The sequence below is a fragment of the Chiloscyllium plagiosum genome, unplaced genomic scaffold (genome assembly GCF_037043375.1).
Source record: "Chiloscyllium plagiosum isolate Xiang-an unplaced genomic scaffold, Cpla_swu_hap1 HiC_scaffold_10, whole genome shotgun sequence".
NCBI lineage: Eukaryota > Metazoa > Chordata > Chondrichthyes > Orectolobiformes > Hemiscylliidae > Chiloscyllium > Chiloscyllium plagiosum.
Window position 1 is genome coordinate 65,235,042 of NW_028270148.1, and position 23,993 is coordinate 65,259,034.

A 23,993-nucleotide genomic window follows, 5' to 3' on the forward strand; every position below is an offset into this window, starting at 1 on the left:
AACACAAGGGAGCTTAGACAAGTGCTATACATGAGGGTTAAAAGAGGTATAGAAACAGGGGTAGGTCATTCAGCCCCTCAAGTATATTCCACCATTGAGATCATGGCAGGTGAAGATTTTGCTCAGAACCGCTCTCAACCTTCTAAATTTTAGACAAAACAGGCTTAATTTGTATATTCTCTCCTCATTACTTCCACTGAAGTCCGGGTGTCATTCTTGTGAATCAACATTGTACTCCCTCCAAGGCCAATATATCCTTCCTGCTCACAGCATTCCAAGTGGAGCATTCCAAGTCCTCTAGATAAAAAGGCCAGAATTTCATTAGCTTTCTTGATTATTTTCTGCATTTGTTTGTGACATTTTATAAGTCTGTGCACCTGAACTCCCACATAGAGTCATAGAGATGTACAGCATGGAAACAGAGCCTTCGGTCCAACCCGTCCATATATCCCAACCCAATCTAGTCCCACCTGCCAGCACCCGGTCCATATCCCTCAAAACCCTTCCAATTCATATACCTATCCAAATGCCTCTTAAATGTTGCAACTGTACCAGCCTCCACCACTTCCTCTGGCAGCTCATTCCATACACGTACCACCCTCTGCGTGAAAATGTTGCCTCTTAGATCTCTTTCATATCTTTCCCCTCTTACCCTAAACCTATGCCTCTAGTTCTGGACTCCCCAACCCCAGGGAAAAGATTCTGTCTATTTATCCTATCCATGCCCCTCATGATTTTGTAAACCTCTATAAGGCCACCCCTCAACCTCCGACGCTCCAGGGAAAACAGCCCCAGCCTGTTCAGCCTCTCCCTGTAGCTCAAATCCTCCAACCCTGGCAACACCCTTGTAAATCTTTTCTGAACCCTTTCAAGTTTCACAACATCTTTCCTTTCGGAAGGAGACCAGAATTGCATGCAATATACCAACAGTGGCCTAACCAATGTCCTGTACAGCCGCAACATGACCTCCCAACTCCTGTACTCAATACTCTGACCAATAAAGGAAAGCATACCAAACGCCTTCTTCACTATCCTATCTACCTGCGACTCCACTTTCAAGGAGCTACGAACCTGTACTCCAAGGTCTCTTTGTTCAGCAACACTCCCTAGGACCTTACCAGTAAGTTAAGATTTGCTTTCCCAAAATGCAGCACTTTGCATTTATCGGAATTAAACTCCATCTGCCACTTCTCAGCCCATTGGCCCATCTGGTCAAGATCCTGTTGTAATTGGAGGTAACCTTCTTCGCTGTCCACTACACCTCCATTTTGGTGTCATCTATAAACTTACTAACTGTACCTCTTATGCTCACATCCAAATCATTTATGTAAATGACAAAGAGTAGTGGTCCCAGCACTGATCCTTGTGGCACTCTGCTGGTCACAGGCCTCCAGTCTGAAAAACAACCCTCCACCACCACCCTCTGTCTTTTACCTTTGAGCCAGTTCTGTATCCAAATGGTTCTCCCTGTATTCCGAGATCTAACCTTGCTAACCAGTCTCCCATGGGGAACCTTGTCGAAAGCCTTACTGAAGTCCATATAGATCACATCTACCGCTCTGCCTTAATCAATCCTCTTTGTTACTTCTTCAAAGAACTCAACATTCACTATATTTAACTACATACCATCTAGAAGGTATCCTTTCTCGGTACAAAATAGATAACCTCACGGGTGACAAAAAATAGGCTTGTATTATTATGACACGTTTGCCCTTAGTCATGTGAATGAACCATTAAGACAAAGACTTTTAAAAAGGGCATGTGGAAGCATGGCAAGTACTTTACTTACATGATAGATAATTTGCAGTAGAGTCCCTTGGGAGATCATTTGGAGAATCTGTTATTCTCTTTCCAAATCTATTATATCAAGTGAAAGATTTGTAGAAAGATAGCAACAAAACATGAAGGCAAAATAAAACAGGGACCGTGGCAAATTGAAGACAATTGTAGCAACTCCAGGAGGAGGTTTTGTCATGATTTCAGTTGTCATGATCATATTTTGTGTTATTTTAGTAATGTGATAGTTTGTTACTGAAACATATTCACACAACACTAAGGATTTTCTTGAACTGAATAGAGTAAAAAAAAAGTGAAATATAAAAGACAGAATCATAAAAACACACAAAGTTCCCCAAAGCAATCTGTTACAAAGACTCAAATCCAAAGAAATATCACCACTACCCTAACTCTTTCAGTTTCTACTTAATCAATGTCTTACAGTATCTTTGCCATGAAATGTGAAGACAGTCTTGTGGTGCTTTCCAAGTTTGCCTTCGTGAACTTTTCACAAATCCAAGAATCTAAACTTTCTCAGTTCTAACACACTTTTTTTCTAACCAAACTTTCCTAGTTTGCAAGATTCACAAATTAAGCCCTTCCGGAGAGGTGATTGGTTCTCTTAACTGTACTGAACTCCTAGGAGATAAAGTATGTTTGCTTCTGAACTCAACTCTAGTGTTGTCCGAATTGAATGTAAATTAAAAAAGCTTGCTCAATCCTCAATTCCTCTGAACCAGAAACAAAACTAATGGCCTTAAATTTTAACCCTATTGGCCATGAACCCAATGGTAAACAGGGGTCTGCAGTTACCTACCTGCCTTTACGTCAAATTCAGGACCCAAAAACTTTGTCTTTATGCATTCATAAGGAAACCCATCACAGGAGTAACCAACAGCCATCTACTGTCATTTTGACATCAAAATTCTAAAAATGGCATTCACATAAAAATTGTACAGTTTTCATCCTAATAGATAAATGGGTAGGAAAATGCCTGATAAATGAAAAGACAAGTTAAGGTAAGAAAATAGATATAAAATGATTTTAAAAAGTGGTAATACATTGAAAAGAATAAAAGAACACGAAGATTCAGGAATTCACAGTAATTGCACCTTTAAAAATGAAGGTCAAATCGATAAAGTTACATTTAAAAACATTTGAAATCCTAGGTTTTATAAATAGCACAGTACAGAAGGAAAAAATGCTAAATCTAAATCAATTAACTATATTAATAAAAACTGCAGTAAGATTATGTCCAATTTTGAATTTCTACTTTAAGAATAACGTGAATGCCCTGGAGACAATCCACTAGAGGTGAATTAACAGGGGCAAGAAGTTTAATTCATTATAGAATATTAAGAGGTGGTCTGATTTTCACAATTATGTAAGATTTTGAAAACAAATAGGGAATGTCATTTCTCTTCATCAATGAGTTGTGATCATGACACATAAGATTATCACCAAAAGTTGATGAAAAGGTTAGAGTTATGTTTTGTTAAATGCACCATATTAGAAGATGTTTTACTCTAATGGGTCAGTCTAAGCAAAATGCATTTAAAAGCAAATTGGCAAATATTTGAAAAGGAAAACAAAAACAAAAAGAGTTCATGAAAAGGATACAATTATGGGGCAAAAGCTTTCTTCAGGAATGACAAGCTGAATATAGAACATACAACATTACAGCGCAGTACAGGCCCTTTAGCCCTCAATGTTGTGCCGACCTGTGAACCAATCTGAAGCCCATCTAACCTACACTATTCTCCATTCTCATCCATATGCCTATCCAATGACCATTTAAATGCCCTTAAAGTTGGCGAGTCTATTATTGTTGCAGCCAGTGCGTTCCACACCCCTACTACTTTGAATAAAGAAACTACCTTGAAATCTGCCCCATGTCTATCGCCCCTCAATTTAAAGCTATGCTCCCTTGTGCAAGTGATTGCCATCAGACGACAAAAGGCTCTCACAGTCCAACCTACCTAACCCTCTTATATTATATGCCTCTTATATGCCTCAATTAAGTCACCTCTCAACCTTCTTCTCTCCAACGAAAACAGCCTCAAGGCCCTCAGCCTTTCCTCATAAGACGTTCTGTCCATACCAGGCAACATCCCAGTAAATCTCTTCCGAACCCTATCCAAAGCTTCCACATCCTTCCTACAATGCAGTGACCAGAACAGTCGACAATACTCCAAGTGTGGCCGCACCAGAGTTTTGTACAGCTGCAGCATGGCCACGTGGCTCCGAAATCAATCCCTCTACCAGTAAAAGCTATCACATCATATGCCTTTTTAACAACCCTATCAACCTGCGTGGCAACTTTGAGGGATCTATGTTCATGGATATCCCTCTGCTCATCTACACTACCAAGATTCTTACCATTAGCCCAGTACTCTGCATTCCTGTTTTCCTTCCAAAATGAATCACCTCACACTTATCCACATAAAATTCCATTTGCCATCTCTCAGCCCAGCTCTGCAGCTTATTTATGTCCCTCTGTAACCTACAATATCCTTCATCATTATCCACAACTCTACCGACCTTAGTGTCATCTGCAAATTTATGAATCCATCCTTCTACACCCTCATCCAGGTCATTTATAAAAATGACAAACAACCGTGGACCCAGAACAGATCCTTGTGGAACCCCACTAGTAACTGAACTCCAAAATGAATATTTCCAATCAACCACCACCCTCTGTCTTCTTTCAGCTGGCCATTTTCTGATCCAAACACCTAAATCACCCTCAATCCCATGCCTCCATATTTTGTGTAATAGCCTATCATGGGGAACCTTATCAAATGCCTTACTGAAATCCATATACACCACATCAACTGCTTTACCCTCACCCACCTGTGTGGTCACCTTCTGAAAGAACTCAATAAGGTTTGTGAGGCATCACCTACCCTTCTCAAAACCATGTTGACTATCCCTGTAAATTTGGACTCCCAAGAGGAGCCTCTCAGTTCTGCGATCAGTCAAATAAACACTAGTGCTCGGTCTCCTTTAGCAAGTTTTAACAATTTATTACGACGCTGGGCATAGGTTATCCAGCAATGCAAGGGTTAAGTACCTCTGTGTACTCTGCAAAAGCTGCACACAATCTTAAAACACAATCAACTTTTCTAGGTCTCTTAACAAACAGAACAGCCTTAATTTCAAAATTACTCCAATAAAATGAAATAAAATGACAAATAGACATAAAATTAAGCCAATGGTTTTTCCTGGGAACTGACTTGTTTGCATGTTTTTAATCCCTCTCCACCTGGGTCTACAAGACCAGCTCGGATACTTTAATAATGTCCTATCTTGCTCAGTTAATTCATATTATGAACAGGGCATTGTTTGCTAATCTCTTTCAATTAGTTCAGGAATGCAGTTTTCAGCAGAGTTAGATGCCATTGCTCCTAGAAGCCATTTTATGTTACTTGCATTAAGAAGCCATTTTGTAGTTAGTAAAAGCATGCATTAAAATGGTTGCTCCTGACAAAAGCCTAAATCCATATTTTAGATCCTCATCTCCAATCAAGTTATTCCTTTCTGGATGATTATAAATCCTATTTTTTATAACCCTTTCCAACACTTTACCCACAACTGAAGAAAGGCTCACAGGTCCATAATTTTCAGGGTTGTCTCTACTCCCCTTCTTGAACAAGGGAACAACATTTGCTATCCTCCAGTCTTCTGGCACTATTCCTGTAGACAATGATGACATAATCAACACCAAAGGCTCAGCAATCTCCTCGCTAGCTTCCCAGAGAATCCTAGGATAAATCCTACCCGGCCCAAGGGACTTGTCTATTTTTATATTTTCCAGAATTGCTAAGGTCCTCCTTGTGAACCTCACTCCCATTTAATCTAGTAGCCTGTATATCTCAGTATTCACCTTGACAACATTGTGTTTTTCTAGTGTGAATACTGATGAGAAATATTCATTTAGCACTTTCCTATTTCCTCCGACTCCACGCACAACTTCCCATTACTATCCTTGATTGACCCTAATTTTACTTTAGTCATTCTTTTATTCCTGACATATTTATAGAAAGCCTTTGGGTTTTCCTCGATCCTATACACCAATGACTTCTCATGTCAAATGAGAATTGGCTTCCTTGTGCTATAAAACATGAGCTTTCTTAGTTGGAGTGGGAAAAAAGGGAAACAAAGAGAGAAAACAAAGTGAGTACTTTTTTCCCAGTTATCATGTTTGCTCTCTCATAGGAAAGGTCTCCACAAACTGCAATTTGAATTTGTTAGTGATGCAGGTAATAACCAATCACACTCTAACATAGGTACTGTACCTTAACCATAATGAAGCCATCAAACACAGTCTTCTGTTTGTTCTGAGGTATCAGAAGAGGGCACTCATTGATCAAATCTTCACAATCCGCCATGGTTTATCAAAAAGATAGAGATCTGAAAGATATTAATATGTCTGTTAATAATGATACATTTTGCTTACCAAATTACTTCAAAACCTCAAATACAATCAGAGTTAATATGAATGATGAGAACTTCAAAAATCATCAAGTATATTCCATTGACAACTGACATAAAACACGCCCACAATACCATCATTCCCCCATCCCCCACTATCCTGAATATTCCAAATGTTAATCAAGAGGGGAGGGATTACCAACTATAAACAGATATGGAACACATCAAAAAAAAAATCTGCTTTGCCTCAAAATATCACATTTTTGCATCCTATATCATGGCCATAAAAAACACCAAACTAAACTGGGATAAAATCTAGATGAATTTATAATAAACATTTGAGGACAATACTAATTGTTTATCTTTCTATGACCTTAATAAACAAAGTATAAAACACCAACAGCTGATGCCTTCCCGTGTCCACCGGAAGTAATATTCACATGAATCACCAACCTTCTCTGCTTGTATGGCAATGGGATTGTTCTAAAACTACTGAGCTAAAAAAGAAAGGTTACAAGACAAAAAGGGCAGAATTTTCTGCTCCTTTGAGTGGCATAGACAATGGCAACAAAGTTGAAAAAAACAGCAAAAATGATAAATAAGAATGTCTAATTAAGAATCATTTTCCCCAATTTTCCCCTGGAAGTTTAGTGAGATTCTCATTTTGTCATTTAATCAGTTTACTGCCACGCATGCACATCCCATCAATAGCTCAATCATGCAGCCTCTCCTCTCCTTTCCCAAAAACAAACTCAGACAGCACCAGTTCCTCACTTGAAATTCAGAACAATAACCATTTGTTAACTGCTTGTCTCTTTGGGCCTTAATCCAAACATTTGCTCATCACAACTTCCCTTCACGCTCCATATCCTCCTCCACATTTCATTCATGCAAGTCAGGATTGGCAGGTCAGGGACTGTCACTGCATCATCATGTCCACTATCAGACCAACTCACACACTGCCTTCATCCCTGCAAGACTTCACTTTGGACCAGGAACACCTATGACATGTATACTTCAGGTCACATTGTGAACAAGGGCACATGTGCATCTATACAGGTGATTTTCCTTTAAAGCGCTCACTAACTTCACACTTTGTAGCTGGCTGCCAGCTTTTGTGGCTTGCATTGCATTTTAGTGTAGAGGGAAAAGCAACCTATCATATTTCAGACAATCAAGGGGGTGGACTTGTTGTTGCATAGCACCATCCTATGTCAACGTCACACCAATAGCATGCGCAGCAACTTACACTGTGTGGCTTCAACTATGGCAGACATGGCTCTGTCCAAAGGTCAAAGGAGACCGCCCTAGTGGCATCAAGGGGACCACAGTCAGTCAGGTGCTCATCTAATTTCAGATCAGGAGTTAGCCATGGTCAGTCCCACAGATCAAGTGCAATCAGTTCAGGCATAACAGACAAGTCAATTAAGGTGTAGTGGAATCATCAGTCTGGGAGGTGGATCAATTTTTCCAGCAAAGGGACAAAAGGAGAAACTTAATTTGATGGAAAAGGAGTTAATGGTGATGCACAAGTTGGTAATGGTGGTGGTATGATGTCCCTAATAAGTGAGTGGGATGTAGAGGGGGCTGGAGGGCTTAGTGGTTTGGGAGGAAGAGATGGGTGGGAACCATTGAATGGACACGTGCTTGAGCCTTAGTGATGAACAGCTGCAGTGTTGGAATTAAGAGTGATTGATGACCCCGTAAGTGTAAGCTGGAAGAGAAAAGATTCAGAACACAGGTGACACTTACTCTTGCAGAGTGCAGAAAATAACTAACCTTCTTCCTGAACTGCTGAAAAATGTGTTTCATCCCAGACACTGTAGCGACCAACATTGCAATTATCTCAATACAGGCTGGTTGAGTCAGGTGATAGATCTCCTTTGTCAGTCAACAAGCTACAGCACTGCCCTCTTTTCTACTAGCACACACCGCAAACCAAACAGCGAACTTCCTTTTCTCAACTATTTCCTTGGCGATAACATACATTAATAATCTGGAAAATGCAATTGAAGGCATTGTTGCTAAGTTTGCAGATGATACAAGGATAGATGGAGGGATAATTAGTGTTGAAGAAGTGGGGAGCCTGCGGAATAAATGGACAGGCTAAGAGAGTGGGCAAAGACGTGGCAGACAGAATACAATATGAAAAAGTATGAGGTTATAGGATTTTCTAAATTGGAAAAGGGTTCAGGTACCTGAAGCACATAACAACTTGCGTCTCCTCGTTAAGGATTCTCTTACGATTAACACATAGTTTAACTGGCAGGTTGAAGTTAGCATTCATTTCAAGAAGGCTGGAATACAAGATCAGGAATGTATAAAGCTCTGATTAGAACATACTCGGAATATGATGAGCAGTTGTGGGCCACGTATCTAAGGAGGGATGTGCTGGCCTTGGAGGAGATTCAAAGAATAAACCCAGGGAGGTTGACAGATGACGTTATAGAGGTTATTAAAATCCTGAGAGGTACAGATAGGGTTAGTCATAGGTATCTTTTCCCTTGGATGGGGAATTTCAAGACTGGGGGGGGGGGGGGGTGGAGGGTATTTTTAAGGTGAGAGGAGACAGATTTAAAAATGAGGGGCAAATGTTTTACACAGATAGCTGTCCATGTGTGGAATGAGTTCCTGAGGAAGTGGTGGATGCGAGCACAGTTACAACATTTAAAAGACACTTAGATTATTACATGAATAGGACAGTTTGGAGGGATATGGGCCAGCAGCAGGTAGGTGGGATTAGTTTAGTTTGGGCTTACGTTCGGCGTGGACTGGTTGGTCCAAAGGGTCTGTTCCATTCTGTATGACTCTATGAAGGGCTTGTCATGTGAGGAGCGGTTGAGGACTCTGGATTTGTCCTCGATGGAATTTAGAAGGATGAGGAAGATGTCAGTGAAACTTACAGAATACAGAGAGGCCTGGATCAAGTGGATGTGGAGAAGACGTTTCTACTAATATGAGAGACTATATGTAGAGGGCACAGCCTGAGTGATAATGATGACCCTTTAATACTGAGATGAGGAGGAATTTTTTCAGCCATAGGGTGTTGAATCTGTGCAACGCTTTGTCACAGAAGGCTGTACAGGCCAAATCAGAGTGCCTTTAAGACAAAGTTAGATAGGTTCTTGATTGGTAAGGGGAGGAGAAGGAGGAGGACAATAAGGTTGAGAAACATGATCTCATGGTGGAATAGACCAGGTAGGCTAAATGTCCTAATTCTTCTCCCATATCTTATGATTACATTCCAGGACCTCAATGTGCAGAGCAGTTCTAGTTTGCAGCATCAGAACTAATGTGTAGCTTGCACTAATGTGACATCAGCAGGTATAAACATCACAAGGTCCTGGCAGCAAGGAATGCTTCAGCTTATTTGCTGCCTGATCCCACATGGAGGGCCCCAGAGAGACTGACTGGATAATTAATTGTGTGATCGGCAAGATATTGATAGAGAAAAGTCACTGTGGGCTGCAACATACTGAATGCTATGAATCCCAGTCGAAGAAAGCCCAAAATAGGAAAAAATTCAGTCCATTGCCCCCACTATCAAAGTTTTTTTTTTCTTGGCACAGAAACAGAAGTTGCTGAAAAACCTCAGTAGGTCTGGCAGCATCTGTGAAGAGAAATCAATGTTAACGTTTCAGGTCCAGTGACCATTCCTCAGAACACTGCAGAAGCCTGCTGAATGTAGTCTACTAACTGGCAAACGATGCTAACAGACCTGTTGAGCTTTTCCAGCAACTTCTATTTTCGTTTCTGATTTATGGCATCCGCAGTTTTTGTGGGGTTTTCTCTGGAATTCCTATTGTATTACATGAGGACTGGACCTCCAGTTGCCACTTCCGTTATTATATATAAAAAAATCAAGTAGGCCAATGACTGGCAAGGTTCATGCCTTTGGACAGTCTTTTACATAAGGTTCTAAGGGGCTGCCAACTTCTGTGAAACTGTACCTCAGCAAATTTCAGGCAAGACAAGGAGCAAACATTGATATTAAAAATATATTACAAGTTTCAGAACAAGCCTTCATTCCTTACTTATTTTGAGAATTAAAATGAAAAAAATTGGTATAGTTTTCTTCACAAGAATATAATAGGAGCAGGAGTGAACCAGACAGTCCCTCAAGGCTGTTCAACCATTCTCTAAGATCTGGACTGAACTTCTATATCAGTTCTATTTTCCCATCTCACTCCCTTATTCATCAATTCTCTTACTGTCCTAAAAACTCTTGTTATGTCAGGTTGATGATACTCAATAATGGAATACCCACAGTCAGAGATAGAGAATTCCAAAGATCCACAAACTGTTCAAGTGCGACATGTGCCATACATTTATCTTACAGTCTGAAAATCTTTCCCAAGTATCAATTCATGTCAAACCTTCCTTATTGATGCATTTTTTTTAAAAGTGTAATGTCAAAGGGAACCTTGCAAAAATATTCTAGCCTAAAAATCTGGTGTTTCTCTTCTTCCTCTGCTAGTCTCTTCAGAACAGAACAGCAAATATACCTATCAAATGAAGGATGCCAGTACAGGGAAACCCCACAATCTTTGACAAAACGTCCTCGGTGTGTGAAATAAATCTACAAATCAGATGCAGAGTGGCAGTCCCAACGCTTCTCCTCCCATCAGGCGACTCTCTGTGTGGAGTTTGCACATTCTCCCCGTGTCTGCGTGGGTTTCCTCCGGGTGCTCCGGTTTCCTCCCACAATCCAAAAATGTGCAGGTTAGGTGAATTGAACATGCTAAATTGTCCATAGTGTTAGGTGAAGCGGTAAATGTAGGAGTATGGGTCTGGGTGGTATACGCTTCGGCGGGTCGGTGTGGACTTGTTGGGCAGGAGGGCCTGTTTCCACACTAAGTAATCTAATCTAATCTAATCTAAATCATCATCATCATCCACCAATTACTACTACCTACTTTAAATGGGTTGCAGGCGCAGATCTACAGTGACTGAATTGGGACTGCACAAAAGTCCTTGAACTTCAGATCCTAAAAGCTGAAGTAAAATAGAAAACTTTCCACCAATGGCGTACTAGATTCGAATCAGTGTCCCAGAGGTGAAAGAAATATTGTGCTGACCCATTCAATCTACCACCCCAGCCAGGCATACTAGCCAATTCTGACAGGAAACTATGTGACAGAATTATATATTAAACAACTCCCATTAACAATTACAGTACAAAATCTGCAGAAATCTTCCTAACTAAGCATTTTCTCATATCCATTGTTTGCTGTCCTAGATCCATCAAGGCACAAATTGACCCAAATTTTGAATTCCACTTGTTGTATTACAAAATATTTTAACCGTATGATAGCAAATTACAAATGAAAAACCTGCAGAGTAAGAATTACTTCTCTAACAGCCTAAACACTGATGAAGTATCAACTATTACTTATACAAAGACACAGTAATCTGTTACAGCAAATAATGGCTTGGTTACAAGGAGTCAACTCCATCAGAGTGGCCACACATCACATTGCATCTCTACTCTAAGCAGTGCAAGCTAACCTTACGCAATACTGGCTAGCTGTAAGCAGTAACCATTCACAACATTGGCACCATGCTGACATGTCCAGTCAAGCTGCCTCATGAAAGCAGGCAAATTAATCAAAGACCCCTCCTACCCCGGTTATACTCTCTTGCATTGGGCAGAAGATACAAAAGTTTGAAAACACTGACCAAAAGGTTCAAGAACAGCTTCTTCACTGCTGTTATCAGACTTATGAACAGACCTCTCATACGTTAGAGTTGATCTTTCTCTGCATCTTTTCTCCATTCTGCCTATTACCCTGATGTATTTATGTAAGGTATGATTTGCCTGGTTAGCACACAAAACAATAGTTTGACTGTATCACTGTCTCATAACTGAAGTTTCTCATCCCTATAACCAATGTGCTCACATCCTTCCCAAATTGTGGCACTCAGAAATATATATAATACTCCAACTGAGATCTAATAGGTATCTTATAGAAGTTCATCATCACCTTTCCACTTTTGTATTCTATATCCCAATTAATAGGAACTCTTTCTCCATCTCTCATCCCGCCTTTCAGCCATGTCTCAGTTATTGCCATCACATCCTGGCTGAATTTTCCAATGACCAGACACTCCTTATTCCCGCAGAGATGGGAGGTGCACGTGGGGTCCCTGTGGAATTTCCATTGTAGCGCACTCTAAAGGAATTGCCAGGAAATTACACTGAAGTCTCAATTTAATTTGGAAAATTCAGATGGTTTTGATGAAGTTAAATAACTAGTTACTCAGGAAAGGTTAGACTATTAAATACACACTCCAATACTTGAGTATTTATTCAATAGACCCCACACTTAGCACACATACATCTACATCTTATCCATTACAAACCCCCAGATTCTGACGAACTCACATTCCTTTAAACCTGTGGGACGGACAGACAGACATACATGCACTCCATCTGTTGACCCAACCGGACCCCTGATGCTCCCACTTGACACAACCTGACACCCACGCACCAGATTGGACTTGACCATGGCCCAGTCCAACACGCCTCCTGTAGACAGACCCACCTTCCCAGAGCCTCGGTAGACTGGATTTTTACTACCAACCCTGACTTAATCAAAACACTGCATCACTTGCCTGGCCATCTTCCTAACATCCATCCTGGTGCCCAATTCATTTGGCATCCTATCCACCTGGCACTCTCCCTCCTATCCAGTTGGAATCCTAATTAGCTGATAGCTATCCTATAGTTATCTGGCATCCTACTCCTGGCATCCACCCCCTACCCATCTAGTACCCCAGTACTCCAGACACTTACCCTATCCACCTGGCACCACTTACAAGGACATTTTGGGGAAACTGAAGCTGTTCTCAAAGAACAATAGAGCACAGGAACAGGCCCTTTGGCCCTCCAAGTCTGAGCCAACACATTTTGCCCTTCAATACTAAAACCGTCCTCACTTACAGGATCTATAACCCTCTAATCCCTTCCTATTCATATATTTGTCCAAGTGCTTCTTGAATGCAGCTATTGTGTCTGCTTCCACCATCCTCCTGACAGCGTATTCTGGGCTCACACCACCCTTTGTGTGAAATGTTTGCCTTGTACATCGCTTTTAAACTCCACTCCCACCCCCTGCACATCCTTGAACCTGCGTCCCCCAATAGGTGACCCTTTCACTCTGGGAAAAAGCCTCATACTTTCCACTCTTTCCAACCCATTCACAATCTTATAAACATCTATCAGGTCGCGTCTCAATCTCCTGCATTCCAGTGAAAACGAACCCAGTCTATCTAACTTTTCTTCATAGCTAAAATTCCCCATACCAGTTAAACTCTTTTATGTACCCTCTCCAAAAGCAAGTACATCTTTCTGGTGGTGTGGTGACCAGAACTGGAAGTAATATTCAAAGTGTGGCCTAACTAAAGTTTTATACAGCTGCAGCATACCTTGCCGATCCTTGAACTCAATGCCCCTTGCAATGAAGGCAAGCGTGCTACTACCTGTGTTGCCACCTTCAATAATCTGTGGACCTGGAAACCTGGATCCCTCAGCATATCAATACTCCTCAGGGCTCTACCATTCACTGTATGATTTCCACTTGTACTTGATCTTCCAAAATGTATCACATCATATTTGTCTGGATTAGACTCCATCTGCCATTTTCTGTCCATGCCTCCAGCTGAACTACAGAAAAACCTTTGGCATGGGCAATAAGGAAAATCACCCTTTAGCTGTTCCCAGCATAATTTAAAAAGGCTAACGAAGCAAAGCAAAATCGCAACAGCACCAGGTACAGCCCCAAACTCCAGGATCTCCCAAGCAGAAATGAGATTGTTTTGTATGGCCATGCATCACAAGGACAGATAGCAGATCTTTGTGTAATACCTAATTCCTGCAGAGGTTGGATTTGGTTTGTTCACTGTACTCAGAAAAGTACATTTTATCTCAATGAAAATTTTGCATATCCACTCCTGACTACCGTTTTGTTTAACTAGTTTCCATGCTCTAATTTTAATGGCTTGCTTCTATAAAATGCCTTCTTCATGATTAAGCCCATGCGATGAGTGAGGAGGAACCAAGTTAACTTCATTGACGAGAACTCTGCCCCCACGAACAAACCTTAATTGCTTAGATTTTCATTTCAACTGCAACTGAGATGAGCTTCAGAGTCACTGTATACAGCTGAAGTAGAAACTGGGTCTCATCCACATCCCGCACCTCCATCCTCAGACCCCACCCCTCCAACCGTAACAAGGACAGAACGCCCCTGGTGCTCACCTTCCACCCTACCAACCTTCGCATAAACCAAATCATCCGCCGACATTTCCGCCACCTCCAAAAAGACCCCACCACCAGGGATATGTTTCCCTCCCCACCCCTTTCCGCCTTCCGCAAAGACCATTCCCTCCGTGACTACCTGGTCAGGTTCACACCCCCTACAACCCACCCTCCCATCCTGGCACCTTCCCCTGCCACCGCAGGAACTGCAAAACCTGCGCCCACACCTCCTCCCTCACCTCCATCCAAGGCCCTAAAGGAGCCTTCCACATCCAAAGTTTTACCTGCACATCCACTAATATCATTTATTGCATCCGTTGCTCCCGATGTGGTCTCCTCTACATTGGGGAGACTGGACGCCTCCTAGCACAGCGCTTTAGGGAACATCTCCGGGACACCCACACCAATCAACCACACCGCCCTGTGGCCCAACATTTCAACTCCCCCTCCCACTCTGCTAAGGATATGGAGGTCCTGGGCCTCCTTCACCGCTGCTCCCTCACCACCAGACGCCTTGAGGAAGAATGCCTTATCTTCCGCCTCGGAACACATCAACCCCAGGGCATCAATGTGGACTTCAAGTTTCCTCATTTCCCCTTCCCCCACCTCACCCTAGTTCCAAACTTCCAGCTCAGCACTGTCCCCATGACTTGTCCTACCTGCCTATCTTCTTTTCCACCTATCCACTCCACCCTCCTCCCTGACCTATCACCTACATCCCCTCCCCCACTCACCTATTGTACTCTATGCTACTTTCTCCCCACCCCCACTCTCCTCTAGCTTATCTCTCCACCCTTCAGGCTCTCTGCCTTTATTCCTGATGAAGGGCTTTTGCCTGAAACGTCGATTTTACTGCTCCTCGGATGCTGCCTGAACTACTGTGCTCTTCCAGCACCACTGATCCTGAATGAAGTAGAAAACTGGATTTGCCTTTTGTGTAAAGTTCAGATTTCTCCCTTCAGGACAGACCTTAAAAGGTTATACTGCACATAATTAACTTTAAAACAAAGTTAAAATGTATTATATTTAGAGACTTGGAGTAAGCTTTTGACAGTAGGAAGTAAAAGGTAAGTCTAGAAGAAAAAAAATTGAGACTTTTTAAACTGACTGGAATCAAGATGTCAATGTGGGTGTTAAGCTTCCTGAATGTGTGACACACAGGATGTGGGTCATCTTGGATCTGCAAAGAATCCAAAGGGATATGCCTTCTAATGCCAAGTAAGTGACTCCCTCAAGAAATACATTTTTGGACTAAATAACTAACTAGCTCCACAGGACACTGTACACAACCAAGAAAAAAAAGTGTCTAAAAGGGATGTTCCACGAGGTTGTCTTCACCTACATGTGAGAGGTAGACCAGCAAGCAATAATAGATAGGCTGTAGTCAATGCGTCAGGTAAAGAAAGTAGAAAGAAATAGAAATCAATGGAGCATGAGGTATCCAACAGGTTTTCACCATTGGAGATAGACAAACTTTAACAGTTGGGATGGTGTGCAAGAGTAGGTTAAAAGAAGCAGAGAAGTACATGTTGCTCATGGGACTCAAGGAACAACTAACATATTGCAAGCAACTTCCATGATGTTTGTTCCTTTAATCTCTGGTTTCTCATTTTCCAATAGCACGATTTTATCCAGTCAAGCCTGAACCTTTATGAAAAGGCAGCGACAACAGACTCAGATTGCTCCTTATGTTTGTGAAAGACTCTGTTAACTTATAATCAAAACATCCAAAGGATGCTGGTGGAATTGGTTGAGATCACAAAGTCTCTCAAATATATTTTAAAAATGCATTGCAATCAGGCAACATACTAATGAAATAGAACATAAGAATTGTGAATGCATTATAGTTAAACCATTTTGAAGGAATCCAACTTCAAATTACTTGTGAACCTGGCCTCAATACAGGAGTCTGGGGTGGGGGGAGGTACGTGCTGGAAACATTAATGATGGAAGACATAAGAAATCTAGAAGAATAAAGGCTCATTCATCAAACTCAGGACTGGGTCAATAAGAGCAGCTTATATCTGACCAAATTATTGAATTTCTTTAAGGAGCTTTCAGATCTGGGTCAGATTTTCCGATGGCCAGGCAGTCATTTCTGCAATATAAATAGGATTTGTGCACGAAGACCAGGCAGAATCCTCATCGGAGCTGAATCCAAAGGAATTTTCCAGGAAATTGAATATTCTGTTGGGCAATTCCCTTAAATCTGGAACCCTCCAAAAATATCTGTTTAAAATCAGAGAATTCGGAGCTAAGTAATTCTGCAGTTAATTATGTTACTCGGGAAAAGTATACAATTAAATACTTAAGTATGTAAGTTACCTCGCTGAGCTTGAAGGTTTGATTTCAGACGTTTTGTCACCATATTATGTAACATCAGTGAGAGTCTCTGGTGGTATGTCCCGCCTCTCTATTTATAGGTCTTGGTTTAAGGTGGGTGATGTTATTTCCTGTTCCTTTTTTTTCCAACATAACTTAGATAGGGTCTAAGTCGATGTGCTTATTGATGGAATTCTGGTTAGAATGCCAAGCCTCTAAGAATTCTTGTGCATGCCTTTGTTTCACCTGTCCTAGGATGTATGTGTTATTTTAGTCAAAGTGGTGTCCGTCTTTGTCTGTTTGCATGTATAGAAACTAGTGATAGTGGGTCGTGTTTTTTGGTGGCTAGTTGGTGTTCATGTATCCTGGTGGCAAGTTTCCTGCTAGTTTGTCTGAGGTAGTGTTTGTTACAGTTCTTTCATGGTATCTTATAAATGATGTTAGTTTTGCTGGTGGTATCTAGGTTCATTAGTCACTGTTTAAGTGTTTTGGTAGGTTTGTGAGCTACCATTATGCCAAGGGGTCCGAGTAGTCTGGAAGTCATTTCTGATATGTCTTTGATGTAAGGTAATGTGGCTATAGTTTTTGGTTGCGTAGTGTCTGCTTGTTTGGGTTCGTTTCTAAGGAATTGGCAGACTGTGTTTATTGAGTATGTTTTTCTTCTTTATGTAGTTCGTGGGTGCTGCATTGTGATGTAGTTCATTGAAATAATGTCGCGATGCAGCTCCGTTTATGGGTGTTGGGATGATTGCTTCTGAAGTCAAGTATTTGGTCCATGTGTGTTGTTTTTTTGTTGACGCTAATTTGAAGCTCTCTATTAACTATATGTTAAACTGTCACATCTGGGAATGGGAGTCTGTTGGCGTTCTCCTCCTCTTTTGTGAATTTTATGCCCATCAGGATATTGTTGATGGTGTTGTATGATTCCTCTAATTTGTTCCGTTTTGTGACAAAGATGTCATCGACGTAGCGGACCCAAAGTTTAGGTTGGATAAATGGGAGGGCAAAAACAATGAGGTAAAAACAATGACTGCAGATGCTGGAAACCAGATTCTGGATCAGTGGTGCTGGAAGAGCACAGCAATTCAGGCAGCATCCGAGGACAGGCAAAATCGATGTTTCGGGCAAAAGCCCTTCATCAGGAATAAAGGCAGAGAGCCTGAAGCGTGGAGAGATAAGCTAAAGGAGGGTGGGGGTGGGGAGAGAGTAGCATAGAGTAATGGGAGGGCAGCTTGTTCAAGTCTCTGCTTTACTGCTTCTGCTATGAGCCCTAATACTGGTGATCCTATGGGTGTTCCATCGATTTGTTTGTAGGTTTTCTTATTGAATGTGAAGTGGGTAGTGAGGCACAGGTTCACCAGGTTGAGGATGTTATCTTTGCTCATGACGTTGGTGCTGTCTGCTGTTTGTGGTCCTGGTTGTGGTAGTGATGCCAGTGTTTCTTTGGCCAGGGCGACGTTAATTGATGTGAAAAGGGCTGTAACGTCAAAAGAGACCATTATTTCGTCCTTTTCTATCTTGGTGTCTTTGATGGTGTTCAGGAATTCTTAGAGGCATGGCATTCTAACCAGAACTCCATCAATAAGCACATCGGTTTAGACCCTATCTACCTTCCTTTGGAAAAAGAGAACCAGAAATGACATCACCCACCTTAAGAAACCAAGATCTATAAATAAAGAGGCAGGACATACCACTAGCGCTTCACCAGAGACTTTCACTGATGTTACCTAGTGTGGTGATGAAATATCTGAAAACAAACCTTCAAGCTCAGCAAGCTAACTTACATACTTACCAACCTGAGCTACAAATCTTCTCAAAAATTGTAATTAAATACTTAGTGTAACTCCTAAATAACTATTAAACTGACACCATACATTCCGCAATTATACCCCACTGAGGCCACCAATATCTCAAAGACCCTGACCTAACACCACCCTCCCACATCCTAACACCTATTCTACCTTCTGCCTCCCAAAACCTATTCTTTACCCCTCCCTCCTCCCCAACCTTCCAATACCTACTAAAATCATGAGTGACAAAGATAAGGTGAATAGTAAAGGTCTTTTCTGTAAGGTGGGGGAGTTCAAAACTACATGGCATAATTTTAGGGAGAAAGATTTGAAGTGGACCTGACGGGCAATTTTTCACACAGAGTGTGATTCATACGTGTAATGAACTGCCAGAGAAAATGGTAGATGCAAATACATTACAACGTTTAAAAGGCATTTAAAAGTGCATGAATAGGAAAGGTTTGGAGGGATATTGGTCAAACGCAGGTAAACGGGACTAGTTTAGTTTGGAAAACTTGGTCAGCCTGGACAAGTTGGAGTGAAGGGTCTATTTCCAGACTGTATGGATCTATTCTTCATCCGCCACTACCCTAACACCAAATCTCTTCCCAACCTACATCTTCCCACACCCCAAAATCTTCAAGCATTTGACATTTCTCCGCTGCTGCCAAACCTGACAACTTCACCTTCCAGTCTCCAAATTCTCAGACCTAACTTGACTTACCCTGAGCACTATCATTTATCTGGCCCACATTCCTCCTCGCTCACTGGCACCCTTATAACAGACACATTTTAATTCTGTCCTCTCCACTGTTGCAGCCTGACCTGCTTAGTATTGCTAGCACTTTTTGTTTTGTTTTAGAATATCCAAAATCGGCAGTATTCCAGCTTTTGTCTAGCTTTGAAAACCAATTATGGATCTCAGGGCAGCAGGTCAATATTGGCAAAGAAACCTCTTGTTGTAAACCCAACATTTCCCATCACCTTCTCATCAAGTTGATGAATTTGAATGGTTCTAAAGAGCCAAAGGCTGCAAGGGATCAGAACATATGCAAGTTGGAGAATTCAATGTACATCAATAACAACGACTCAGTAGCACCACCACAGATAATTCTGGATGTGAAAGAATTATACTGACAATCAATTTAGCGTACTTGCATGCACTAGAAGTGATATGCACAAATTATACACAGGACCCTGTTCCTTGTGAACTAAAAGAGCGTGCACTGTGCCTGCTTAAACTCAATACAGCAGGTGACAGTCAATCATTTACTGGCAATGCCCTCAGCAGAATCAGGCTTCCTGGTTCAACAGAAGTGTGAAGTTATTAGGTTAGGCAGATGCAACGCATATGGTTAATATAGGTTATTACGCCCAGACATTCCGACAGCTAGAGAATCATTAGAGAAATTGGACTGAGTTGTGTGCTGGAACCATGCAAAATTCTTGACACACAACTGATTTTGAGGCATTTGCCATAACACTGGAAATTCTAATGGACAATTCCCCTGCACCTGAAACTCTCTGGAAAACATCCTTATATTCAGAGACTTTGGAGGGTTCTGACTCACTTAAGCTTTATAGTTACCCAGGAAAGGTTAAAAGCCTATTCTAACCCCAAGGTAATTAATGAACTTAATTCTCAACCTTTGAACATCTAACTCCACTCTCACTAATCCTCAACATCCCACCACACAGCACTGTCCCAGAATGGACACCCACCTCGCAAACCAACACTAAACTGATACCCAGGTTGGGACTACATCCCCCAACCTGTCTAGACCAGTTTCTCCACCTGACAAACCCTGAATCAACCTTCCCCCCCACCTCTAATCCTATTCTAAGTACGCTTCCACTTACTTGGACTCGTGCCATCTCTCACCCTACTTCCTCACTTCCCCTTTCACAGGAGCTGCCAAGGTGCCCGCATGGCATTTAAACTATAGAAAATGGCATTCAGTCCTGTAAAAAAAGTGGTTATAATTGCGATTTTCTACATTGATCAATTTGAAGATTGCTGACAGGTTTGTAACAGGGAGGCCTTTGCCTAAGAATCTCTGGTGAAAGATGTTCTGTGCGTTGGTTGGTAAGGTGACAAGTGTTTCTCTTTTGTGTTTCATATATTCAGTGATCTATTTGGGAATTCAGGATAGTGGGAATGGAGGTTAGGGCAGTTGAATGTTTCTCTTGCAGTATGTGGAAGATAAGGGTCACCTCTGGTGTCCCTGCTGACCTCATTTGTACCAGGTGCACCCAACTCCAGCTCCTCGAGAACTGCGTTAGGGAAGTGGAGCTGGATGAACTTCAGATCATTAGGGAAGTGGAGGGGGTAATTGAGAAGAGTAACAGGGAAGTAATTAGTCCACAGCCACATTAAGAAGGTAGATGGGTTACCGTCAGGGGTGGGAAAGGGAACAATCAGGCAGTGCAGGGATCACCTATGGTGATACCCCTCAGCAACAAGTATACTGTTGGGGGGGGGGGGGGGGGGGGGGGGGGAGGACTTACCGGGGTAAGCAGTAGGCCACAGGTCTCTGGTGCAGAGCCTTTCCCTGTTGCTAAGAGGGGAAGGGGGATAAGGAAGAGTTTTAGTCATTGGGGACTCCATAGTTAGTGGGACAGATAGGAGGTTCTGTGAGAACGAGAGAGACTGACGATTGGTGTGTTGCCTCCCAGGTGCCAGGGCTCGTGATGTCCCTGATCGTGTTTTCGGGATCTTTGAGGGAGAGGGGGAGAAGCCCCAAGTAATGGTCCACATAGGTACCAATGACATAGGTAGGAAGAAAAGGTGGGGATCTAAGGCAGAAATTCAGGGAGTTAAGGTGGAAGCTTAGAGCTAGAACAAACAGAGTTGTGATCTCTGGTTTGTTGCCTGTGCCACATGCTAGTGAAACAACAGGGAGAGAGCAGAGCTCAACATATGACTGTAAGGATGGTGCAGGTGGGAGGGTTTTGGATTCTTGGATAATTGGAGCTCTTTCTGGGGAAGGTGGGACCTCAACAAAAAGGATGGTCTTCACCTGAACCAGATGGGTACCAACATCCTTGGGGGTGGAATTTGCTAATGCTCTTCGGAGGGTTTTAAACTAATGCTGTAGGGGGATGGGAACCTGAATTGTAGTTCCAGTGTAGGAGGTTGAGGGTAGTGAGGTCAGGGATAGGTTTAGAAGGTCGCGAGAGGGCAACGGCAATCAGGGTGTTGGTTTGAAATGTGCGGACTTCAATGCCAGAAGCATCGGAATAAAGTGGGTGAACTTGCTGCACAGGTTGGCACCTGGGATTTCGATGTTGTGGCCACTTCAGAGACATGGCTGGAGGAGGGACAGGAATGATTGTTGCAGATTCTGGTATTTAGATGTTTCAGGAAGAACAGAGAAGATGGTAAAGGAGGTGGGGGGTGCTTTGTTAATCAAGGGTAGTATTACAGCAGCTGATGTAACATGGGAGGACTCATCCACTGAGGTAGTTTGGGCTGAGGTTAGAAACAGGAAAGGAGAGGTCACCCTTTTAGGAGTTTTCTTTTGGCTTCTGAATTGTTCCAGGTATGTCCTGGAAAGGATAGCAAAGATGATTCTTGATAGGAGCAAGTGTAACAGGGTAGTTGTTATGGGGGACTTTAACTTCTCCAACATTGACTATAGTTCAAGTAGTTTAGATGGATCAGTTTCTGTTCAATGTGTGCAGGAGGGTTTTCTGACACAGTATGTATACAGGCCAACAAGGGGAGATGCCATATTGGATTTGGTACTGGGGAATGAATCCGTCCAGGTGTTAAATTTGGAGGTAGGTGAGCTCTTTGGCTATAGTGACCATAATTCAGTTACATTTCCAATAGCAATGGGCAGGGATAAGTATATACCGCAGGGAAAGAGGTATAACTGGGGGAAAGGCAATTACGATGTGATTAGACAAGATTTAGGATGCATAGGATGGGGAAGGAAACTGCAGGGGATGGACACATTTGAAATGTGGAGTTTATTCAAGGAACAGCTACTGCGGTTCCTTGAATAGGAGAGACCTATCAGGCAGGGAGGTAGTTGTCGAGAGAGGGTGCCATGGTTTACTAAAGAAGTTGAGATGGAAGAAGAAGGCTTATGTGAGTATGAGGCATGAAGGCTCAGTTAGAGGGCTTGAGAGTTACAAGTTAGCCAGAAAAGATCAATAGAGAGGGCTAAGAAGAGCCAGGAGGGGACATGAGAAGTTGTTGGCGAATAGGAGCAAAAAAAACCCCTAAAGCCTTCTATAGGTATATTAGGAATAAGAGAATGACTAGAGTAAGATTAGGACCAAGATCATAGTGGAAAGTTGTGTGTGGAATCTGAGGATAGAGGGAAAGCACTTAATGAATTCTTGTTGTCAGTATTTACATTGGAAAAGGGCAATGTTAGTGAGAATACGGAGATACAGGCTACTAGATTAGATGAGATTGAGATTGTCAATGAGGAGGTTTTGGTGATTTTGGAAGATCTGAAAATGGATAAGACCCCTGGGCCAGATGGGATTTATCCTCAGATTCTCTGGGAAGCCAGGAAGGAGATTGCAGAGTCTTTGGCTTTTGAACTTTATGTCATCATTGTCAACAGAAGAAGTGTCAGAAGACTGGAGGATAACAAATGTTGTTCCCTTAAGGAGAGACGACATAACACCAGTAATTATAGGCCAGTGAGCCTTACTTTGGTTGTGGGTAAGGTGTTGGAAAAGGTTATAAGAAATAGGATTTATAATCATTTGGAAAGGAATAATTTGATTAGAGACAGTCAACAGGGTTTTGTGAAGAGTAGGTCATGCCGAACTAACCTTATTGTGTTCTTCAAGAAGGTGACAAAACAGGTGGATGAAGATAAAGTGGTTGATGTGGTGTATATGAACCTAAGTGAGGAGTTTGATAATGTTCCACAAGGTAGGCTATTGCACAAAATACAGAGTTTCAGGATTGAAGGCGATTTAGCAAATTGGATCAGAAATTGGCTTGCTGAAAGAAGACAGAGGTGGTGGTTGATGGAAATGTTCATCCTGGAGCTCAGTTACCAGTGGTGTGCCGCAAGGATCTGTTCTGGGGCCACTGCTGTTTGTCGTTTTTATAAGTTATCTGGATGTGGGCATAGAAGGATGGGTTAGTAAATTTACAAATGACACTAAGGTAGGCAGAGTTGTAGAAAGTCGTGAAGGATGTTATGGGTTACAGAGGGACATAGATAAGTTGCAGAGCTGGGCGGAGAAGTGGCAATGGAGTTTAATGCGGAAAAGTGTGAGGTAGTTCACTTCAGAAAAAAAAAAGGAATGCAGAGTAGAGGGCTAATGGTAAAATTCTTGGCAGTGTTGATGAACAGAGACATCTCAGTGTCCAGTGCATTAATCCCTGAAAGTTGTCACCCAGGTTAATAAGGTTGTTAAGGCAGCATATGGTGTGT

The 23,993-nt window shown here is 42.0% G+C and overlaps 1 protein-coding gene across 4 annotated transcripts in view; it reads right to left on the minus strand.

Moving 5' to 3' along the window:
- fancl (FA complementation group L) overlaps positions 1-23,993 on the minus strand; it is an 89,188-nt gene that overhangs the window by 62,978 nt on the left and 2,217 nt on the right. For 3 of the 4 annotated variants that reach the window (XM_087991404.1, XM_043696040.2, XM_043696041.2), the window contains one exon: positions 6,075-6,189. In XM_087991404.1, coding sequence (XP_087847530.1) covers positions 6,075-6,167 — 93 coding nt within the window. In that variant the 5' untranslated portion in view covers positions 6,168-6,189. Of the gene's footprint in view, positions 1-1,789; positions 1,858-6,074; positions 6,190-23,993 lie in introns of those variants that run through there. The other variant, XM_087991403.1, reaches the window with a different exon arrangement.